Genomic DNA, 16,005 nt, shown 5'->3' on the forward strand with positions numbered 1-16,005 from the left:
CGTCACGGCGGCGATCGCCGGGAGCGGGTTTCTCTGCCCACGGTCAAATTGCGAGCAGGAAAACAGCTCAACTCTTGCAAACAATCAAATAAACAAACAAACAAACACATGGTGTTTGCTCGTTTGCAAGGAGGAGCCCTAAGCTGGGGAGATCGCTTCGCGGAGCAGCTCGGTCCCGTGGTGACACGAGCGGGGAAGCAGGCGAGGTACCATCCGCCACCTCCGCCAACATCCTCTCCTGTGGACGCGTGGGATTGTTCGTTGGGCCGGGAGGAGCGAACCACAAATAAACCTGCTAGCGAAACCTTAAAACATACATAAAATCCATGACACTGACGCCGAGGGTCCCCGTTGCCCCCGAAGGGTCGCATAGTGCTTCCCCGCAGCGCCCCGGCTCCTCTCTGCAATGTCAAACCGCGGCCCGGCTGCAGCCTACCCCAAACCCCCCGCAAGCTTCTCTTCCTTCATCCCTTCTTCCGAAATACAGCGAAAGGGGAGAACAAGCCACCCCTGCTAACCTCCCGGGGAGATGGGAAGCGGAGACCAGGCGGCCTTTCCCCTGCCGCCGGCTCCCTTCGCCACCACCCTGCCCTTGCCCGCCGGGGTGTCTCCTCTGCCCGCTGTGCCCATGCGGGGAGCTGCGGGAGCTGCGGGAGCTGCGGGCAGCGCTGTCCTTGCCTTGGCTGCGCTGGGGAGCAGGGAAGCTGCAGAGCAGATTTTCAGCAGCGAGGCTCTGCATCGGCGCTGCCTGCGGAGCAGACCCCTCGCAGCCGCACGCACTTCTTCTCACAAGGAGGTCCAGGCTCCTGCTCTGCCTCCCCCATCCTTTAGCTATGGGGAGCACTCCCTCTCCGGGACACCCGCGGCTCTCGGACGGAGCCTGCGGGCAGCAGCGCGCCCGCCCCTCGCCGGCACCGGTTGCATTTTCCGACCTGCGGTCAAAAAACCACTTTCTTTACCATGACATCTCTCTTTTTTTTTTTTTATTTTTTTATTTTTTTATTTTTTTATTTTTTATTTATTCCCCCTGTAACTGTTTGTGGAAAGTGAAAAGCAATTGGAGGTAGGTGATTTGTGGAGAGAACCGCCGTGTGCGCGCTCTCTTGCCCATATGGAGAAAATTATCGCTCAAGTTCAGGCTTCGTTGGATCGCAGCATCAAACAGCGCAGACCTGGCAGGAGTCGGGAGAGAGGGTCACTTTCGATTCCCGGCTGCTATCCCTGCCGCCTGCACGGTCTGAGAGAAGAGCGAGGACCCGGGGCCGCTGCAGCTCCCCGGGCTCGCTCGGTGCCGCAGCCCCGCTCCGTGCCCGGCCAGCTCCGGCTCGGGGCCAAGCCCTGCCCGGGCAGGCTGCTGTACTCCTGTCCCTGCGGCGGCTATTCCAGCCCGGCCCTGACGCCGAGAGCTGTGTCTGGATGCTGACGGAGAGATGTGGCGGCTGTGAAGAGCTTGGCCGAGCAGCACTGCCGGTGTCCGCCCGCAGCGCGGGGCTCGCCCGCGGAGCGGGGTGCGCGCAGGCGGGAGCCGAGCAGTGACTCCCCGCAGCGGCCTGACCTTTGCGGTGTTCCTGCGGCGAGAAGAGCCGGACAAGCGATGAGTGACCCGCATTATCCCAGGGGAACGGCCAGCGAAGCGACGCGGGGAAAGGCAGCACTTCTGCCCAGGTATTCCCTCATCTGTGCACTGCACCGAGGTGAAGTTTTCTAAAACTCCGAAAAGAGCCTTTTCCCTATTTTGTTTCCGTTTCAGGGAGGAAAGAAAGACAAAAAAATAATTTGTAAAAGCACTCTTAGTTTGGAACTAATCTATGGAAAAAGTTGTTGGATGGAAGCAAGGTAACGGAGTGGCAACCCGATGGAATCACGCACAGAGTTTGAGCAAAAGCCCTCATGCCTATGTTTGACATATATTATGCATGTAAAAAAAAAAAAAAAAAAAAGCAACCCCGGGCTTCGGGGGCCTGGAACTTCCAGAGAAACCGCTAATTTTGCTTTAGGAGTTCTGTTTTATTACACTCTGTATGACTTCCCCAGCGCGCACATCCCTGTAAGCTTGAATATTTGGGAACACATTAGCAGATGAAGGAATTCAGTGAGGTTATGCGTTTCAAAGCTGAATACTTATACTGGTATTCCAGGATGCCGCTACAAGCAATTATGTACTTGAGGTCCTCGAAAAAAATGCATGTTTTAAAATGAAATACGTATTAATTAGTGTCCTCAATGACATTTTAATGTGCTAATATTTAGTCGCTACATTTTAGAAGCTTTGGAGAGTTATTTGTGAGTTGATTTGTCCCTTTCTCTCCTGCGAACACTTTGTGCCTCAGGCGGGTCACCAGGAGAAAGATAACTCGGGTGGATGGAGCGGCTTGTGGGGGGATGCAGAGAGAATCACTCTGAAAAACCCTCTGCTCTTTTGCAAACTCGAATTTCCCCTAAGAATGGACAAGAGTGGACAAAAGTACGCACACAAAATTAAAAATAAAACAAAACAAAACGAAACAACAAAACTTAAAAAAAAATACCTAAATAACCCCGACCCGACCAAGGGAGGAGAAGGAGCTGAGCCCCAATAGAGCTAACTTCCTTCCAGGCTTTCCCCAGGCCAGGTCAAGAGGCACTGGAAAATAGAGACCACCTTCTCTCCGTTGCCCAGAAAAATTCTTCGTGAAATGCACAGTAAATTTAGGCGGGTCCCCTAGATCGGGCTCTCTAGGAGCAAGTTAAAATGGAATAATTCACAAAATCGAATGTCTGAACGAGAAACTAAAAGTATCTCAGTAGTACTAAAAAGTGACGAACAGATCTCGTGGTAAATTATATAGTGATTTTCTGTTTCCCCTTAGAAACAAAACTTTTGCTTTTGAAGACATGGTTTAGTTTGCTTCTCCCCACTTCTCCCCCATCCCCTGTACGAAGCGCTGCTCGGTGCAGAGGAAAGTTTAGGAAAGTTTGTAACTACAGCCCCCTCCTCGGGTGGGATCTCTCCCGCCGCCAAGCCTCGGCCTCCCCTCGGCCGCTGCTGGGGCTGCGGGAGCTGTGGGCAGGATGGAGCCTGCACAGGAGCAGCAGGGCACTGATGGGGAACGCTGTGTTCTGAGCTGGGACGGGGAACGAGAGGAGCCGGGAATGCCAGGCATTGCAATGCTCGCACAGGGCAGCGAGCGCTGAGCACCCGCAGGGTCCCCCCGTGTCCCCCCCGGCCGCTCAGGGCAGGAACGTCCCCGCCCAGGTGCAGAGAGGGGGTTTATGTGGCGGACACCGAGTTTCTGTCTTGGTATGCATCGTATTCCACTAAGACAAACAAGCACCAGGTCAAGAGCATCTCCCGCGCGTTCTTCCCACGCAACCTCCACATCAGTGGAGGCTTGGACACCTTTTCGTTCCCATACGAGACGAGCGCTTTCCCACGGGATGTCCTGAGCTCGGACACCTGCAGTCCCTGCCTGGGCCGCAACTCTGCCTCCGCTTTTTTTTTGTTTATTTTTTTTTTATGTGTCTGACGAACTCTCGTCAAGGAAGGGTCCCCGTGGCTGACACGGGTGCTCAGAAACCCACACAGTTTCAGGGCTAGCCCAGGTAGCCGGTGCCGGGCAAAGCCCGTGTATCTGCCGTGAATTCAGCACTCAACAGCTGGAAGCTGGCTGTAACTCCCCAGCGAGCGGTACCGCACCGCCGAACAGCCAGCTCTTCCCAGCCCACGGAATCCCCGCAGGACCTTTTCCTCCTGGATAGAGCCCGCAGGTCAACCGGACAGGAGGGCAGGAAAGACAGGCGCCTTTCCAAAGCCCTCTCGCCTGGATCGCATCACGCACGAGAAGCCGCAGTACGCGGCGTGGCGCAAGCCAAGATTTTGGTGGAAGTGCAAAAATAAGTTCAGGCAGGGGCTGGATGCAGTATTTGGATCCAGCTGTTCCGGTGGCTGTCCCGGAGGGACAGATTCCAGACGTGCTGGTCTGGTCTCTCGGCGGGTAATTCCAATCAAGCACTCTGCCAATTCACTGAGGGGAGTTCGGAGAGCGTGGACGTGTGTGAATACACACGCGTGGGCACGCTGCGCCCCGCAAAACAGAAAAAGAACTAAAACACAAAAAAAAAAAAAAAGAAAAAAAAAAAGCCCTTTCGGCCTTGATTACTTTCATTAATAGACACATTAAGCGGTCTTAATGCTCCTGGCGGATTTTCGGCGGGGCCGGGGAGCTCGGGAGCGGGAGGGTCCGCCCGGGAGCCGCTGCCGGCGGCCGCCAGGGGGCGCTGCCGGCCCGCGGATGCGCGCCCGTGGATGCGCGGCCCCGCGCAGCAGGCGGGACCGGGCCCGGGCCCCTCGGGAACGGCGGCACCGGGACCGTTCCCAGCGGCCCGGCCCGGCCCGGCCCGGCCGCACTGAGCTCGGGGAACCGCGCTGCTCACCGCGCCCTGCCGCTGCGGGGATTTCCCCCCGCTTCCCCCCCACGTGTTGGTGTTTAAAAGCTCCGGCGCGGGTGGGTGCGGGATTCGCGTGGAAAGGCGGGGGTTACGGGTGTCCCGTGTTAATGACAAGGTATTGGAACAGCGAAACCGACAGCCCCGGGACGAAAACAGCTCCGCGGAAGCACGGCGGGGCCGGGCTGTGCGGAGCGCAAGTGGCGCTGGTTCGGGAGCGAGAGGCGACGGGGCCCTGAATTAGCGTCGAAAAGACAAAAACTAAAGCAATCCTGCCCGACCGCTGTTCCCGGGTCAGTGAGAGAAGCCCGTACAGCAAGGCCTCTTCCTTCTCCCGGTCCCGGTCCCGGTCTCGGTCCTCTGCCGCTGAGACGGGATCCCGGCGGCTCCAGGGCTGGTCTGGCTGTGCGGGACCGAAATAGAGGAGTGAGGTTTTCAGGGCTGGTCTCCTCGATGAGGAGGTCCACGGAAAGCATCCCGTGTGTCCGGGAACCCAGGATGAGTGGGGAGCGAGGCCCTGTCCACGCGTGGCTCTGGCTGCGAACGGAATCCACCTGCTGGGCGGAGGCCGTGGAGCCGAGCCCGGCCTCTCCCGCAGCTCCGCAGCCCGGCCCGGCTCCTGGAGCCCGGCCCGGCCCGGCCCGGCTCTCCTGCCGAGCACTGCGCTTTTGCGAAGGACTCGCAGGAGGCTTAGACATACTGAGTAGGGCTTAGGGCGTCCAGAAAAAAAATTAAATCAGGCTTTTCACCCTCTCCTTTAACTCACTGAGCCCCACGCCGGACACGACCTGCCTAGGTCACCTCTCCTCCCTGCTGTGTGCATGAATCTCTGGGACACGGGGAGAAAGGGGACAGATACCATCCGGAAAAGAAAGTTAAAGGGAGGCTGAAACTTCCCTCACTGCCACCCCATACCCGCCAAAGTTCAGCCTGGTTTAGCCCATGAATAACCGGCTTACCCTGAGGTCCCCGCATCTGAAACCTTCCTCGCAATTTCTTCTTGGCTCGTCTTTTAAAAGATGAGTATTAGTTTGGAAATCCGGAGCTGGTGCCTTTGAGGCCAGCCATGTAATTTGACTGCGAGCGCAGCGCACCCCTCCCTCCGAGAGAGGCTGCCTCTCGGTGCGCTTGGAGCACATCGGGAATTGCTGGGAAGGGAGCCCCTGCCAGATTTTCTCCATGTAGACGCCAAGAGGACAGCGAGAGCAGCCTGTCGAGACCTTGGGTAGGAAAAGTTCAAGAGAGGGGCTTCGGGAGGTGTTCCTGGGGCAGGCCGGGCTCAGCTCCGCGGCCGTGGCCGGGACAGCAGAGGCCGGGGCAGCGCTGGAGGCGCCCACGAGAAATGGCCACGGCGACGAGTGCGAGAATGATACAAAAATTTAGGGAGAAGAGGAAAATTCTGGGAAATCCCATCCCGAGTCCTTTTGGTTTTTGTTCTCACTGTCCCCGGCCTGTTTTATATCTGACAAAACCCAGGGAAAGCTTGTGTTCTCCAGGCTCTGCTTGCGGTTCCTGTGCCTGGATGTGTCCCCGCACACACACACAACATGCACACAGATCTGTGTGCGGGTGTACGGAGCACAGAGAGCGAGCAGGGCTCGGACCTCAAGGGTGCTGCAGCCGACATCATTCGCTTTTCCCGAAAAAAATCGGACTTGGCCATGGAGAGCTCAGCGCTGCAAGCGTAGCCTCCTCCGTTCAGCTCCAAAACAAGGGGACCCCCCTTCGGAAAGGGATTTTAGGCTAGAGGATATTTCCCGGGCGGTAAAGAAGGTCGAGGGAAATTTATCGATCGTTTTGGAGGTTCTGCGTGTGTGAGGTTTCTTTTCAAACGGATATAATTCCTCCCTCCCCAAGTGCTAAATTACTCGATGCAGTTTTCAAAGGAGCCCCGTGATTATGTCAGGATGTCTGGAAAGAAAAAAAAAAAAAAAAAAAAAAAGGCAAAGAAAAAGGAGTTGAAGTTTTTCCAATTCAGATTCATTCTTCAGTCCCGGAGAAGTGTAAATATGCAGATGTAGAACACTGTTCTTCCTAGGAGAAGGAGAAGTTTCTATCTCTCTCTTTTTTTTTTTTTTTTTCTTTTCTTTTTTTTTTTCTTTTCTTTTTTTTTTTTTTTTTCTTTTTTTTTTTTTCTTTTCAGTGCTCTGGAACCAAGACCCCAGCCGAAAACAGCACATCAAACACCCGTGCTATTTAGGGCACTTTCTCATCCTTGCTCGTGTCTATAACCCCCTGCCTTTTCGAGAAGAGAGTAATGACTGCCGCTTGAGGGGAAAAAAGTTGCACGGAGAAGGGGTGAGGGGACTTTAAAAGTTCAGACACTAGCGATTCACGAGGGACACGAGTGGGGCTGAAGGGAAATCCTTCTCTCCATTGCTCGGCTCAGCGGGGCCGCAGCCCTGCCCTGTGGTGTCCTCGGGCAGGAAAGGTTTTCCCAAACGTGTGAGACCCGGGAGAATGGCACCTCGCAGCAAAATCTGCCCAAAGACTTGAGTTCCACCGTGCAAAGCTCACTCTGCTCCGCGCTCACACGTGTGGCTGTGGATGTCTGTTCGTGCAGCCGCCCCACGCCTGGAGATCAGATTTACATTTCCTACAGAAAGTGAACTTCTCCCTCCACAAAGTGCACGCAGCGCGGGGTACACAAAGGGAAACACGGCCTCAAACAAAGGCGCAAGAACAGCCTCATCTTTGCGTGCCCAACACTGGTTTGTCACTTATATTTAGCCCGTCGATTTGGTATTGTGTTAAAAATATCGGCAAGCTTGGAATAGATGCTTTTAGCAGAGAGTGGGGAAGGAGAATAGAATTCATCTCGCCCTTTACTGGAAACAACCGTTTAGACGGCGATTTGTTTTTTTGGCATAATTTAATGCAGTGAAGTAACGGATTTTCAGTGTATAAAGTGGAAAGAAAATAGAAAACAAGCTCCGGGCACGAAGGAAAGAAACGCTAGGCTGGTTTTAGGACTCCCCCCCATCCCTTGGTTCAACAGAAACATTAATTTACATTAGCAATTCCGCATCTTTAAGATAAATTACACAGCGGCGTAATAGATTTAAAGTACGCCAGATTTTTTTATCATTAATTGTAAATGTGCAAAATACCTGCTGGTACTTCACTTTAGAAGAATGTAATTGGCAAAAATGGGAGGCTGATGAATAGATAATAGATCCTTAACTACCAATAAACAGTAAGCACCAGCCAAGAGTATTAGGATGTGATCATAATTATTCTGCCGCTCCAGCCAATGGGAGGAGGAGAACTCAGCCCTAAAATCATCTCCGGACCCAAAGGTAAACGCGAAAATACGGACAAGGCTGGAACCGGAGACTTGATCCCCTGTCCCGTCTGCGAGAGCCCGGCGTGTCCCAGCTTTGCACGATGCGGCTGCCCCGCGCTTTGTGCTCCGCACCGCGCGGTGCGGGCAGCGCGGAGGAGACAAGGGGAAATAAATAAGTTCGGAGGAGGAGGACGACCCGTTCTCTCACCGGGACGAAATCTTTCCCGAGCGGGGCATCTCTCCCCGACGCCCCGGGGATCAAGGTAACCTCGCCGGGCTCAGAGCACCCGAGAGGTGGCAGGGACAGGGGTGTCGCGCTGGGAGAACAGCCCAACTCCCCCCTGCCCCCACCCGAGGAGATGCAGGGCCCCCATCCCCCGTTCCGCTGAATCCCCCCCGGCCCCCGTCCGCCTACCTTGGTCTCCGAGGGGAGGGAGGGCAGCGCGGCTGCGGAGGGGCGCGGAGCCGAGCGGGGCCGGGGGCGAGAGGGGGAGGCTGCGCGGCGCTGCGCGCTCCCCCCGCGCTGCCGGGCGCGCTCCCGCCGCACTCCGATCCGCGGCTCCATCCCTCCCGATGGCGCTGCCCGGCGCTCGCCTCCCCTCTGACGCACTTTAAAGAGTCTCCCCCTTCAACCTCAAGGCGAGTAATAGCGACCAATCATCAAGCCATTTACCAGGCTTCAGAGGAAGCTGTTTATGTGATCCCAGCACTAATTAGGCTCATGAACTAACAAATCGTTTGCACAACTTGTGAAGGGGCCGATCACATCCATGGATTGTCTTTGGACTTAGGGGGGGAGGGGGGGGCGCGACCGCCTTTTCCTTGCAGGAGGGAAACTTCTCCCAGCAACTTTTTTTTTTTTTGTGTGTGAGTGTGTGCGTGGTGCGTGTGTGTGTCTCCCTTTTGGGTACCGCTGGCTGCCGCTGCCTCCTTTTCCTCCAGCCCCTGTCTATTTATGTGTGTATCTATCCCTCCTCAAGTCACTCCCTGCTGCAAACTTCCCCGGATCGTCTCCCGCGCACCAGAGAGAGACGGGCAGAGATTGGGTCGGGGACTCTCGTCGCGGCAGCATGTTTCAGCCCACACCCAAGCGGTGTTTCACCATCGAGTCGCTGGTGGCCAAAGACAGCCCCTTGCCCGCGTCTCGCTCCGAGGATCCTATCCGGCCGGCGGCGCTCAGCTATGCCAATTCCAGCCCGATGAACCCTTTTCTCAACGGCTTCCACTCCACTGGCAGGGGGGTCTACTCCAACCCGGACTTGGTCTTTGCAGAGGCCGTCTCCCACCCGCCGAACCCGGCCGTGCCGGTCCATCCCGTGCCCCCTCCTCACGCCCTGGCCGCCCACCCGCTGCCTGCTTCGCACTCCACGCACCCGCTCTTCGCCTCGCAGCAAAGGGACCCCTCCACCTTCTACCCGTGGCTAATACACCGCTACCGGTATCTGGGCCACAGGTTCCAAGGTACGTGCAACTTTCCTTCTCCTTCCGATCCAGCCCCGCATCCTGCGGCGGCCCCCGGCCGGTCCCCGCCGTGCGGATGTTGGGGGTGGGCGGGCGGCCCCTGCCCGGAGCGGGAGGCTCGGCTCGGCCGGGCCCGGGGTCTTTTGTCCCTGTCTCACCCTCCGACAAACTTGGAAGAGCTGTCAGAGCCGAGGGGCTCGGGCTTGGTATTGTTTTGCTGCTTTTCCCGGTTTGTTTTGGTTTCCCGGGAAGAGTGGGGCAAGCGGGAAGGCAAGGCCGGCTGGGACTTCGTCAGCTTTCTTGCCCCATTAAAAGCAGACGAAAAGGTGGATAGTTTTTGTTCCGGTGTGTTGAGAGCTAGAGAGGAGCCCCCGAAGGAAGCGGCGGCGCAGAGGGGGAATGGAGAGGTGGCGAGGCTGAGGTTCCCCGGGAAGGCGGCGGTGCCCGCCCGGCTGCCGGGGCCGAGCTGCGGGGCCGCTGGAAGCCCCCGCCGCCGCCCCAGGTCCGGCCGCTGCTTTTGCTAGAGGGGAAGAAACGAAGCGAACCCCAGAGAAAGGAGGAGGGGAATGTGTGTGGGGAATTAATCCCAGCGCCGGAGCAGCGCGGGGAGAGGGGCTGCGGAGGATGGCCAGGAAAGGGACACGGAGGGAGATCCCGACCGTGCGGTCCGCGAGGGGCTCCAAATGCCAAGCGATTAATAACCGGCTGAAGGGAAATAACCGAATCCAATGGCGGACAATCAATAAAATCCCCCTTGTTTAACCCTTTGTAACCGGCAGCGTCTTCTCCGAAGGGTGAGCCGATCTCTCCTGTAATGGGTCCAGCCTCTGCCACTTCCATTATAGGCAAACCAACAAACAAGCAAACAAAACAAATCATCCTCCGCTCGCAGGGATCCATCTGCTTTTTTTTTTTGTTTTTTCCCTTGTATATTTATTTATTAATTCGGAACGAAAACAAACCACCTGCATGTTGCATTTTCTCCGGCCTTCCACAGCCCGGCCGCTGCAGCCGGGTTGGAAAAGGAGCCACTCTCTCCGAAGCCAGGCGGTCTGAGACACAAAATGGATTATTACCCTTTCAGAATAAAATTACAGGTTTCGCTCACCAAATTATTTGTCGCAGGCACCAGGCGATTGGTAACGAGGGGTAGATGAAAGGCGGAAATGTCCTGGTGTTGAGCCACAGCCTGATTTCAAACACTCCCTCCTCCTCCAACGATTTTTAAAGCACTTTCAGAGAGAGCCCCTCGGTGTCGCTTCCACCTTGGAAGGGCCAGCCCGGAGAAGCGGCCCAGGGACACCCCAGAGGGAAATTCCCACCGAAGAGCCCCGGCTCAGCAGCCCCCGCTCCCGCCCCCGCTCCTGCAGGCCGGCTGCAATGGGATGGGACGGAATGGAATGGGATGGGATAGGATAGGATAGGATGGGATGGGATGGGATGGCCGCTCTGTGGCCTCCTCAGAGTTTGGTTTTTTATTTCCACGTCGGTTCCCAGCTCCGCCGAGGCAGCGGGGAGGGTCAGTGTGCCGGGAAGGCGGCGGTGGGAGCCCCGCTGCGGGCTCCACTCCGATAGAACCGAGGGAAGCGGAGGGAGAAAGGCTCCGGCCGAAGTTAGGGCGAGGGAAGCCGAGGCAGGCCGGGGGAGCAGGCGGACGGCTCCCGGAGCCCGGTGGGCGGCCAGGGAGACTCCCGGGGCTCGGCCAGTGCACCCCCAGAGCCGCTGCCCATCTGGCCGCCAAGGGAAGGTGGAAATAACAAACAAACAGGGAAAGATGTGAGGCTCCGGTGGTCGAGGGGGCAGCCGTGAGGTGTAGCTGCAGACACCGCAGCCGTGCTCTGGCCAATTCTTTTATTTTCTTCTTTCTTTTCTGTAGTGCTCGCCAGGTTGTGTTTTGGCATTTTAATTTCTACCAGTCTTCTCCTCCCCCTGCTTATTTATTCTTTCCCTCGAAGTGTTTATCAAAGAAAAATTCAGTGCAAAAAAGGATGTGAAAAATAATAAAAAAAAGAGGCTATAGTTGGATTTATCCGGAGGGTAATGGTGGGAGACAAAAATTCTTGCACTAAAAAGTGCTGTCGAGTGCGTTTGGGGAAGGTGTCTAACTAATCTGTTTTACCCTGTTTCCCAGGGAATGAAACCAGCCCGGAGAGCTTCCTATTGCACAATGCACTGGCCAGGAAACCCAAACGGATCCGTACAGCTTTCTCCCCATCCCAATTACTGAGACTGGAACATGCCTTTGAGAAGAACCATTATGTAGTAGGAGCGGAGAGAAAGCAGCTGGCACACAGCCTCAGCCTCACGGAAACTCAGGTAAGGGGGAGGCAGGGATCGGGCAGTCGGGAAAGCGAAAGTACCGGCATCTTCTTGTGAAAACCCACCCGGCCGGGCCGGCATTCGGCCAATGATAAGGACAAATTCTAGGGGTGTTTAGGCCTCCAGTTCCGAACCGCTGCAGCGGATAGAGGGATCTCCCCTCGCCTGAGAGTATTAAAATCCTTTTCCCGTTCGGGATGTCACGGCTCGTGCTGGGGGTCGCGGTGCCTCGGCCGGGCGTGGGGAGCAGGAGCTCTCGGGGAGCGATCTGGGGTCCCCCGGGCAGCCCCGGCTGGAGCTCCCGAGCGGGGAGGCACCGGCCAGAGCTGCGGGATGCGGGTCCGGTCGTTTGGCTGCGGGACTAGTCCGACCCTCAAGAAGGGGTTCGATGTTAGGGGAAAAGCCACCAAAACAAATGCGGGGGCCAGGGGGAGAACCTCCCCTTTAGACCCTACAGCAGAAAAAGTGTTTCTTGTATGAATTTTCACTCGTTTCTAGCCGGCAGAGGGGATGTGACGAGCCGGTTCAGGAGGGCAGAAAGATGAAAAATAGAAGCAGAGAAATTATTCACAAGAAATCCCCCCCCTTACCCCTTTCCACCCCCCCTCCCCTCCACCCCGCCGACTGGCTGCGGGCCAGAACCGCACCGGAGGCTGTTTGGGCTCTCCGGTGGGACTCTCGGAGATGTTTCTGCCACGGTCGTGCCGGCCCGAGGGTCTGGGCAGGTACCGGGGCCGGGCAGCCGGGGGCGGGCGCAGGCTCTCCCCGACGGCCGGGGGACCGGGGCCCGCTGCGAGGGCGCTTTTCACACGGGTTTCTCCCCGCCGGAAGAAAGGCTGGAGTTTGGAGGATTGGTGGTGGTTGTTGTTGTTGTTTTTGTTGTTGTGTCGGGCTTTTGTTTTGTGCCCTTCCAGGAGACTCGTGGAGAGAGGGTTCCAGATGGGGATTGTCTCTGCTACAGTATGTGGCACTGTACTAAAAAAAAAAAAAAAAAAAAAAAAAAAGCCAAAATACCCAGCCGCAGCCTAGTTCAAAGTTCCCAGTAAACACAGCGTTCTCTGGGCGGATTAAGTTGTAACACTTTTTTTTTTTTTTCTTAACTCCTTTTCGTGGGGGAAGCAATAAAGAGGTTGGAGCTTTTGTTTTAAAATGTCTCCCTAACAAAACAATAAAAAGGGATCGCCACTTTTATGAGGTTCCCCGAACAAGGGACCGGTCACAGGCTTATTTCTACTGGAAAGCTGTATTTAAGGTGGTCTTTGTGCTGCTTGATTCCGAAGCTGGTTGGGGTCTTTTGTCCGGATGTCAAACCCCCAGTCCCCTACAAATGAGCTCCCTTTTGGGAGATCAGCGTGCAGAAATGAACCGTCCTCCCCTTCAATTAGCAAACTAAAAGCAAATTAAACTCACCCCTTGTTCCCCGCTCAGCTTTTTAATGGGGGACTTTTGGAGAATATGAAAATGCAGCAGAGATGTGTGTCCGGCCAGTCAGGTCTCTGTTCTGAAGAGGCAGCGAAGCGGGTTAAACCAGCTTATTAAAATGCTCCAGTTCCCTTTCCCCCCCTTGCTGAGGCCTTTATCAGGCACTTTCAGACAGAACCAGAGTTTAAACTGCTTTAAAAAAAAAAAAAAAGTTTACCTTTGGACGCTACAAGGAGTGTGGCCAGCCCTGGAGATAGCTCCCAGATCAATACTATCTGTAATTAAAGCACTGAAGTCAGCTGCCGGCTGGTTCAGTCAGATGTACGCGGCGCTGAACAAAATCAGAGGGATATTTACGATGCCGCTTCCCGGTTTCACCGCGCTGCGATCGCTCCTGGACGGCGCGTCCCGGGGAGATGCTGGGGAGAGGGACCGACATTTTTCTATTCGGGGCATTTTTGTACATTTTATTCGCTTTTCCACGAGCAAAAAAAAAACAAACCCCGAAAACCCGTGCGTCCACCCCCCGTCCCGTTAAAACGGATGAGGCCCAGTCTTTGCTTTGCTCTGCCGGGCAGCCGGGATCCCCGGCCCGGGTTCCCGGGGCTGGGGGCCGTGGGAAGGAGCGGGGAACCGGAGCCTCTCCGAGCGGCGGGGCCATGGAGCTGAGAGCCCACGGGCGAGCTCCACTCTGCGCCCCTCGCCAGGGCTACCCGGGCTCTGCTCGGGGCTGCGCGCCCGCCGAGGCTCCAGGTGCGCGCACGGAGCATCCCCGGAGCTGCTGCTCGCTCCTGCACACCCGGGAGCTGCTGCTCGCTCCTGCACACCCGGGAGCTGCTGCTCGCTCCTGCACACCCGGGGCTCTGCGAGAGCCCGGGACAGCCCGAGCATGCCCTGCCCGCACAGGGCTGGGAACAGAGGGGACACGGCTCCGGCCAGGGTGGCAGCAGGAGCAGAGGGGACACGCTCCGGCCAGGGTGGCAGCAGGAGCAGAGGGGACACGCTGCGGCCAGGGTGGCAGCAGGGCACGGAACAGAGGGGACACGGCTCCGACCAGGGTGGCAGCAGGGCACGGAGCAGAGGGGACACGCTGCGGACAGAGCCCAGGGCTGGCAGGGCCCGAGCCCGGTGGCGCACGGAACGGGCCGGGGCTGGAGCATCTCCCTGCTCCGGGGCAGCACCGGCGGCCGGGCAGGCGTGGGACTAACGCCCGGTGCCTTTCCTCCCGCAGGTAAAAGTATGGTTTCAGAACAGACGGACAAAGTTCAAGCGGCAAAAGTTGGAAGAGGAAGGTTCAGACTCACAACAGAAGAAAAAAGGGACTCATCACATTAACCGGTGGAGAATCGCCACCAAACAAGCCAGTCCAGAGGAAATCGACGTCACGTCGGACGATTAAAAACTGGCACTTTTGGACTTTTCAAAGCCAGCACCCCACCAAGAGAAAGTGTTAAAGGCTCGCCCCCCACCCCCGCGGTGCGGGGAAGGACACGGAGATCTCCATCAGAACGCGATTCCTGCCTGGGAGGGAGCTGGGAGCGAGCGAGGGCTCCGAACTGTGGCACTGCCGGCACCGCTCTGGCAAAGGGGATCTGTCAATCAAAGCCAAAACACCGGGACGAGGTGATTGACAGGTATTCCGTTTATCGCAGTCCACTTTTAAAAACATACGTTAAAAAATATTAAAAATATATAGAAAAAAAATCATAAAAAGGAAAAAAAAAATAGAAGCAAAAAAAGCCCCCAACCAAACCAGAAAATTAACACCTTACGGGACATTTTGCACTTCACGGTTTTTTCCGTCTTTGAAAGAGAAATTTCCATAAGCAGCCAAAACCCACACCTGTTTCAGAAACTTGAATTGCATGTGTAAAGCCGTCTGGGGAAAAAAAAAAAAGAAAAAAAGCCTAAAAAAAAAGGAAAAAAATTACTCCGGTTCCTAAAGACAGAAATGAATTGTAATTTTTTTTCCCCTTTAAGACAGGTTCTGTGTGCTTTTTAATTTTATTTTACAAGAAATGTGCAGTCTGTAAACATTTTATGATAACTTCTGGCGTCAAAGTGTTTGTGAAAGCTAAATGAAGTAGCAGTAACAAAGCATAGTGTTCCTTCCGGATGGACAAACACGGTGGGGAGGGGAGGGACGGGAGGGAAAGGCGGGGGGGGCGGGGGAGGTTGGGGTTGGTCATAACTTTTGCTGCAAAAAAAAAAAAAAAAATCAAATGGAATTAAATTATCTCCCCCCCCCTCCCCCCAACTGTATCCCCATTGCAAAACCGGATGATGATTACTTTTTTTTTTTAAGATTAACAAAACGCAAACCCAGCGACCAGTTTTGGCGGTGGGGACACCTTCTAGGCTGGGAGGATCCAGAGAAAAGGGACTTATAATCGCGGATTGATTTTTTTTTTTTTTTTTTTTCCTTCCTAATGGCCATTTTCATTGGGTCAATTTTCAAGCACTGACCTTATAATATTCCGAGATCATAGAGCTACTAAAAAAAAAAAAAAAAGTGACAAATGTTTCCTTCATGTCTCCTATACCAGAATGTAAATATTTTTGTGTTTTGTGTTTAATTTGTTAGAATTCTAACACACTATATACTTCCAAGAAGTATGTCATTGTCAATATTTTGTCAATAAAGATTTATCAATATGCCCTAATTTTTTAAGCAATATCTTTTCCCCTTCACCTCCAAATTTCTCGGAAACCGATGGTTTCCCCCCACACCGCCTTGTTTTTAGCTGCTGAACCCCCGCGGCCGCGCCGCGCATTCCTGCGGCCATAGGCACATTTTCTTAATGTATTCGCTGGCTGCTAAATAGACCTCTAAAAATAAGCCGCAGAGGAGCACTTGCTGTATATAAATACCTAAAATCTACGAAACAGAACCAAACCAACCAAACAAAAACCTCAAGGAGAAACCCAGCCCCTTCCCTGGTTAGAAACTGAAGCGCGGACCGGTTCGTGATGGTGAAACTGGTCGGCAGCAGCCGCGCTCCGCTGAGAGAGGCTTTCCTCGGCAAAAATATGTGTTTTATGTAGCGAGAGAGGAGTTTTTTTTTTTTTTTTTTGTCTTTTTCCCCATCTTT

General features: G+C 55.0%; 1 protein-coding gene across 3 annotated transcripts; it reads left to right on the forward strand.

Moving 5' to 3' along the window:
- Nucleotides 1-7,832: 7,832 nt before the first annotated feature.
- Nucleotides 7,833-15,048, forward strand: EMX2 (empty spiracles homeobox 2). 3 transcript variants are annotated; one of them, XM_058841905.1, is made up of 4 exons: nt 7,833-7,974; nt 8,692-9,172; nt 11,304-11,488; nt 14,145-15,048. In XM_058841905.1, the coding sequence occupies exons 2-4, from the start codon at nt 8,782-8,784 to the stop codon at nt 14,310-14,312; spliced, it is 744 nt and encodes a 247-aa protein (XP_058697888.1). In that variant the 5' UTR covers nt 7,833-7,974; nt 8,692-8,781; the 3' UTR covers nt 14,313-15,048. The 3 variants fall into 3 exon arrangements, with proteins under 3 accessions (XP_058697888.1, XP_058697889.1, XP_058697886.1); XM_058841903.1 differs by lacking the exon at nt 7,833-7,974 and having other exon boundaries at nt 8,099-9,172; XM_058841906.1 differs by lacking the exons at nt 7,833-7,974; nt 11,304-11,488 and having other exon boundaries at nt 8,093-9,172; nt 14,145-14,248.
- Nucleotides 15,049-16,005: the final 957 nt, after the last annotated feature.

Source organism: Poecile atricapillus, chromosome 6, assembly GCF_030490865.1.
Source record: "Poecile atricapillus isolate bPoeAtr1 chromosome 6, bPoeAtr1.hap1, whole genome shotgun sequence".
Taxonomy (NCBI): Eukaryota; Metazoa; Chordata; class Aves; order Passeriformes; family Paridae; genus Poecile; species Poecile atricapillus.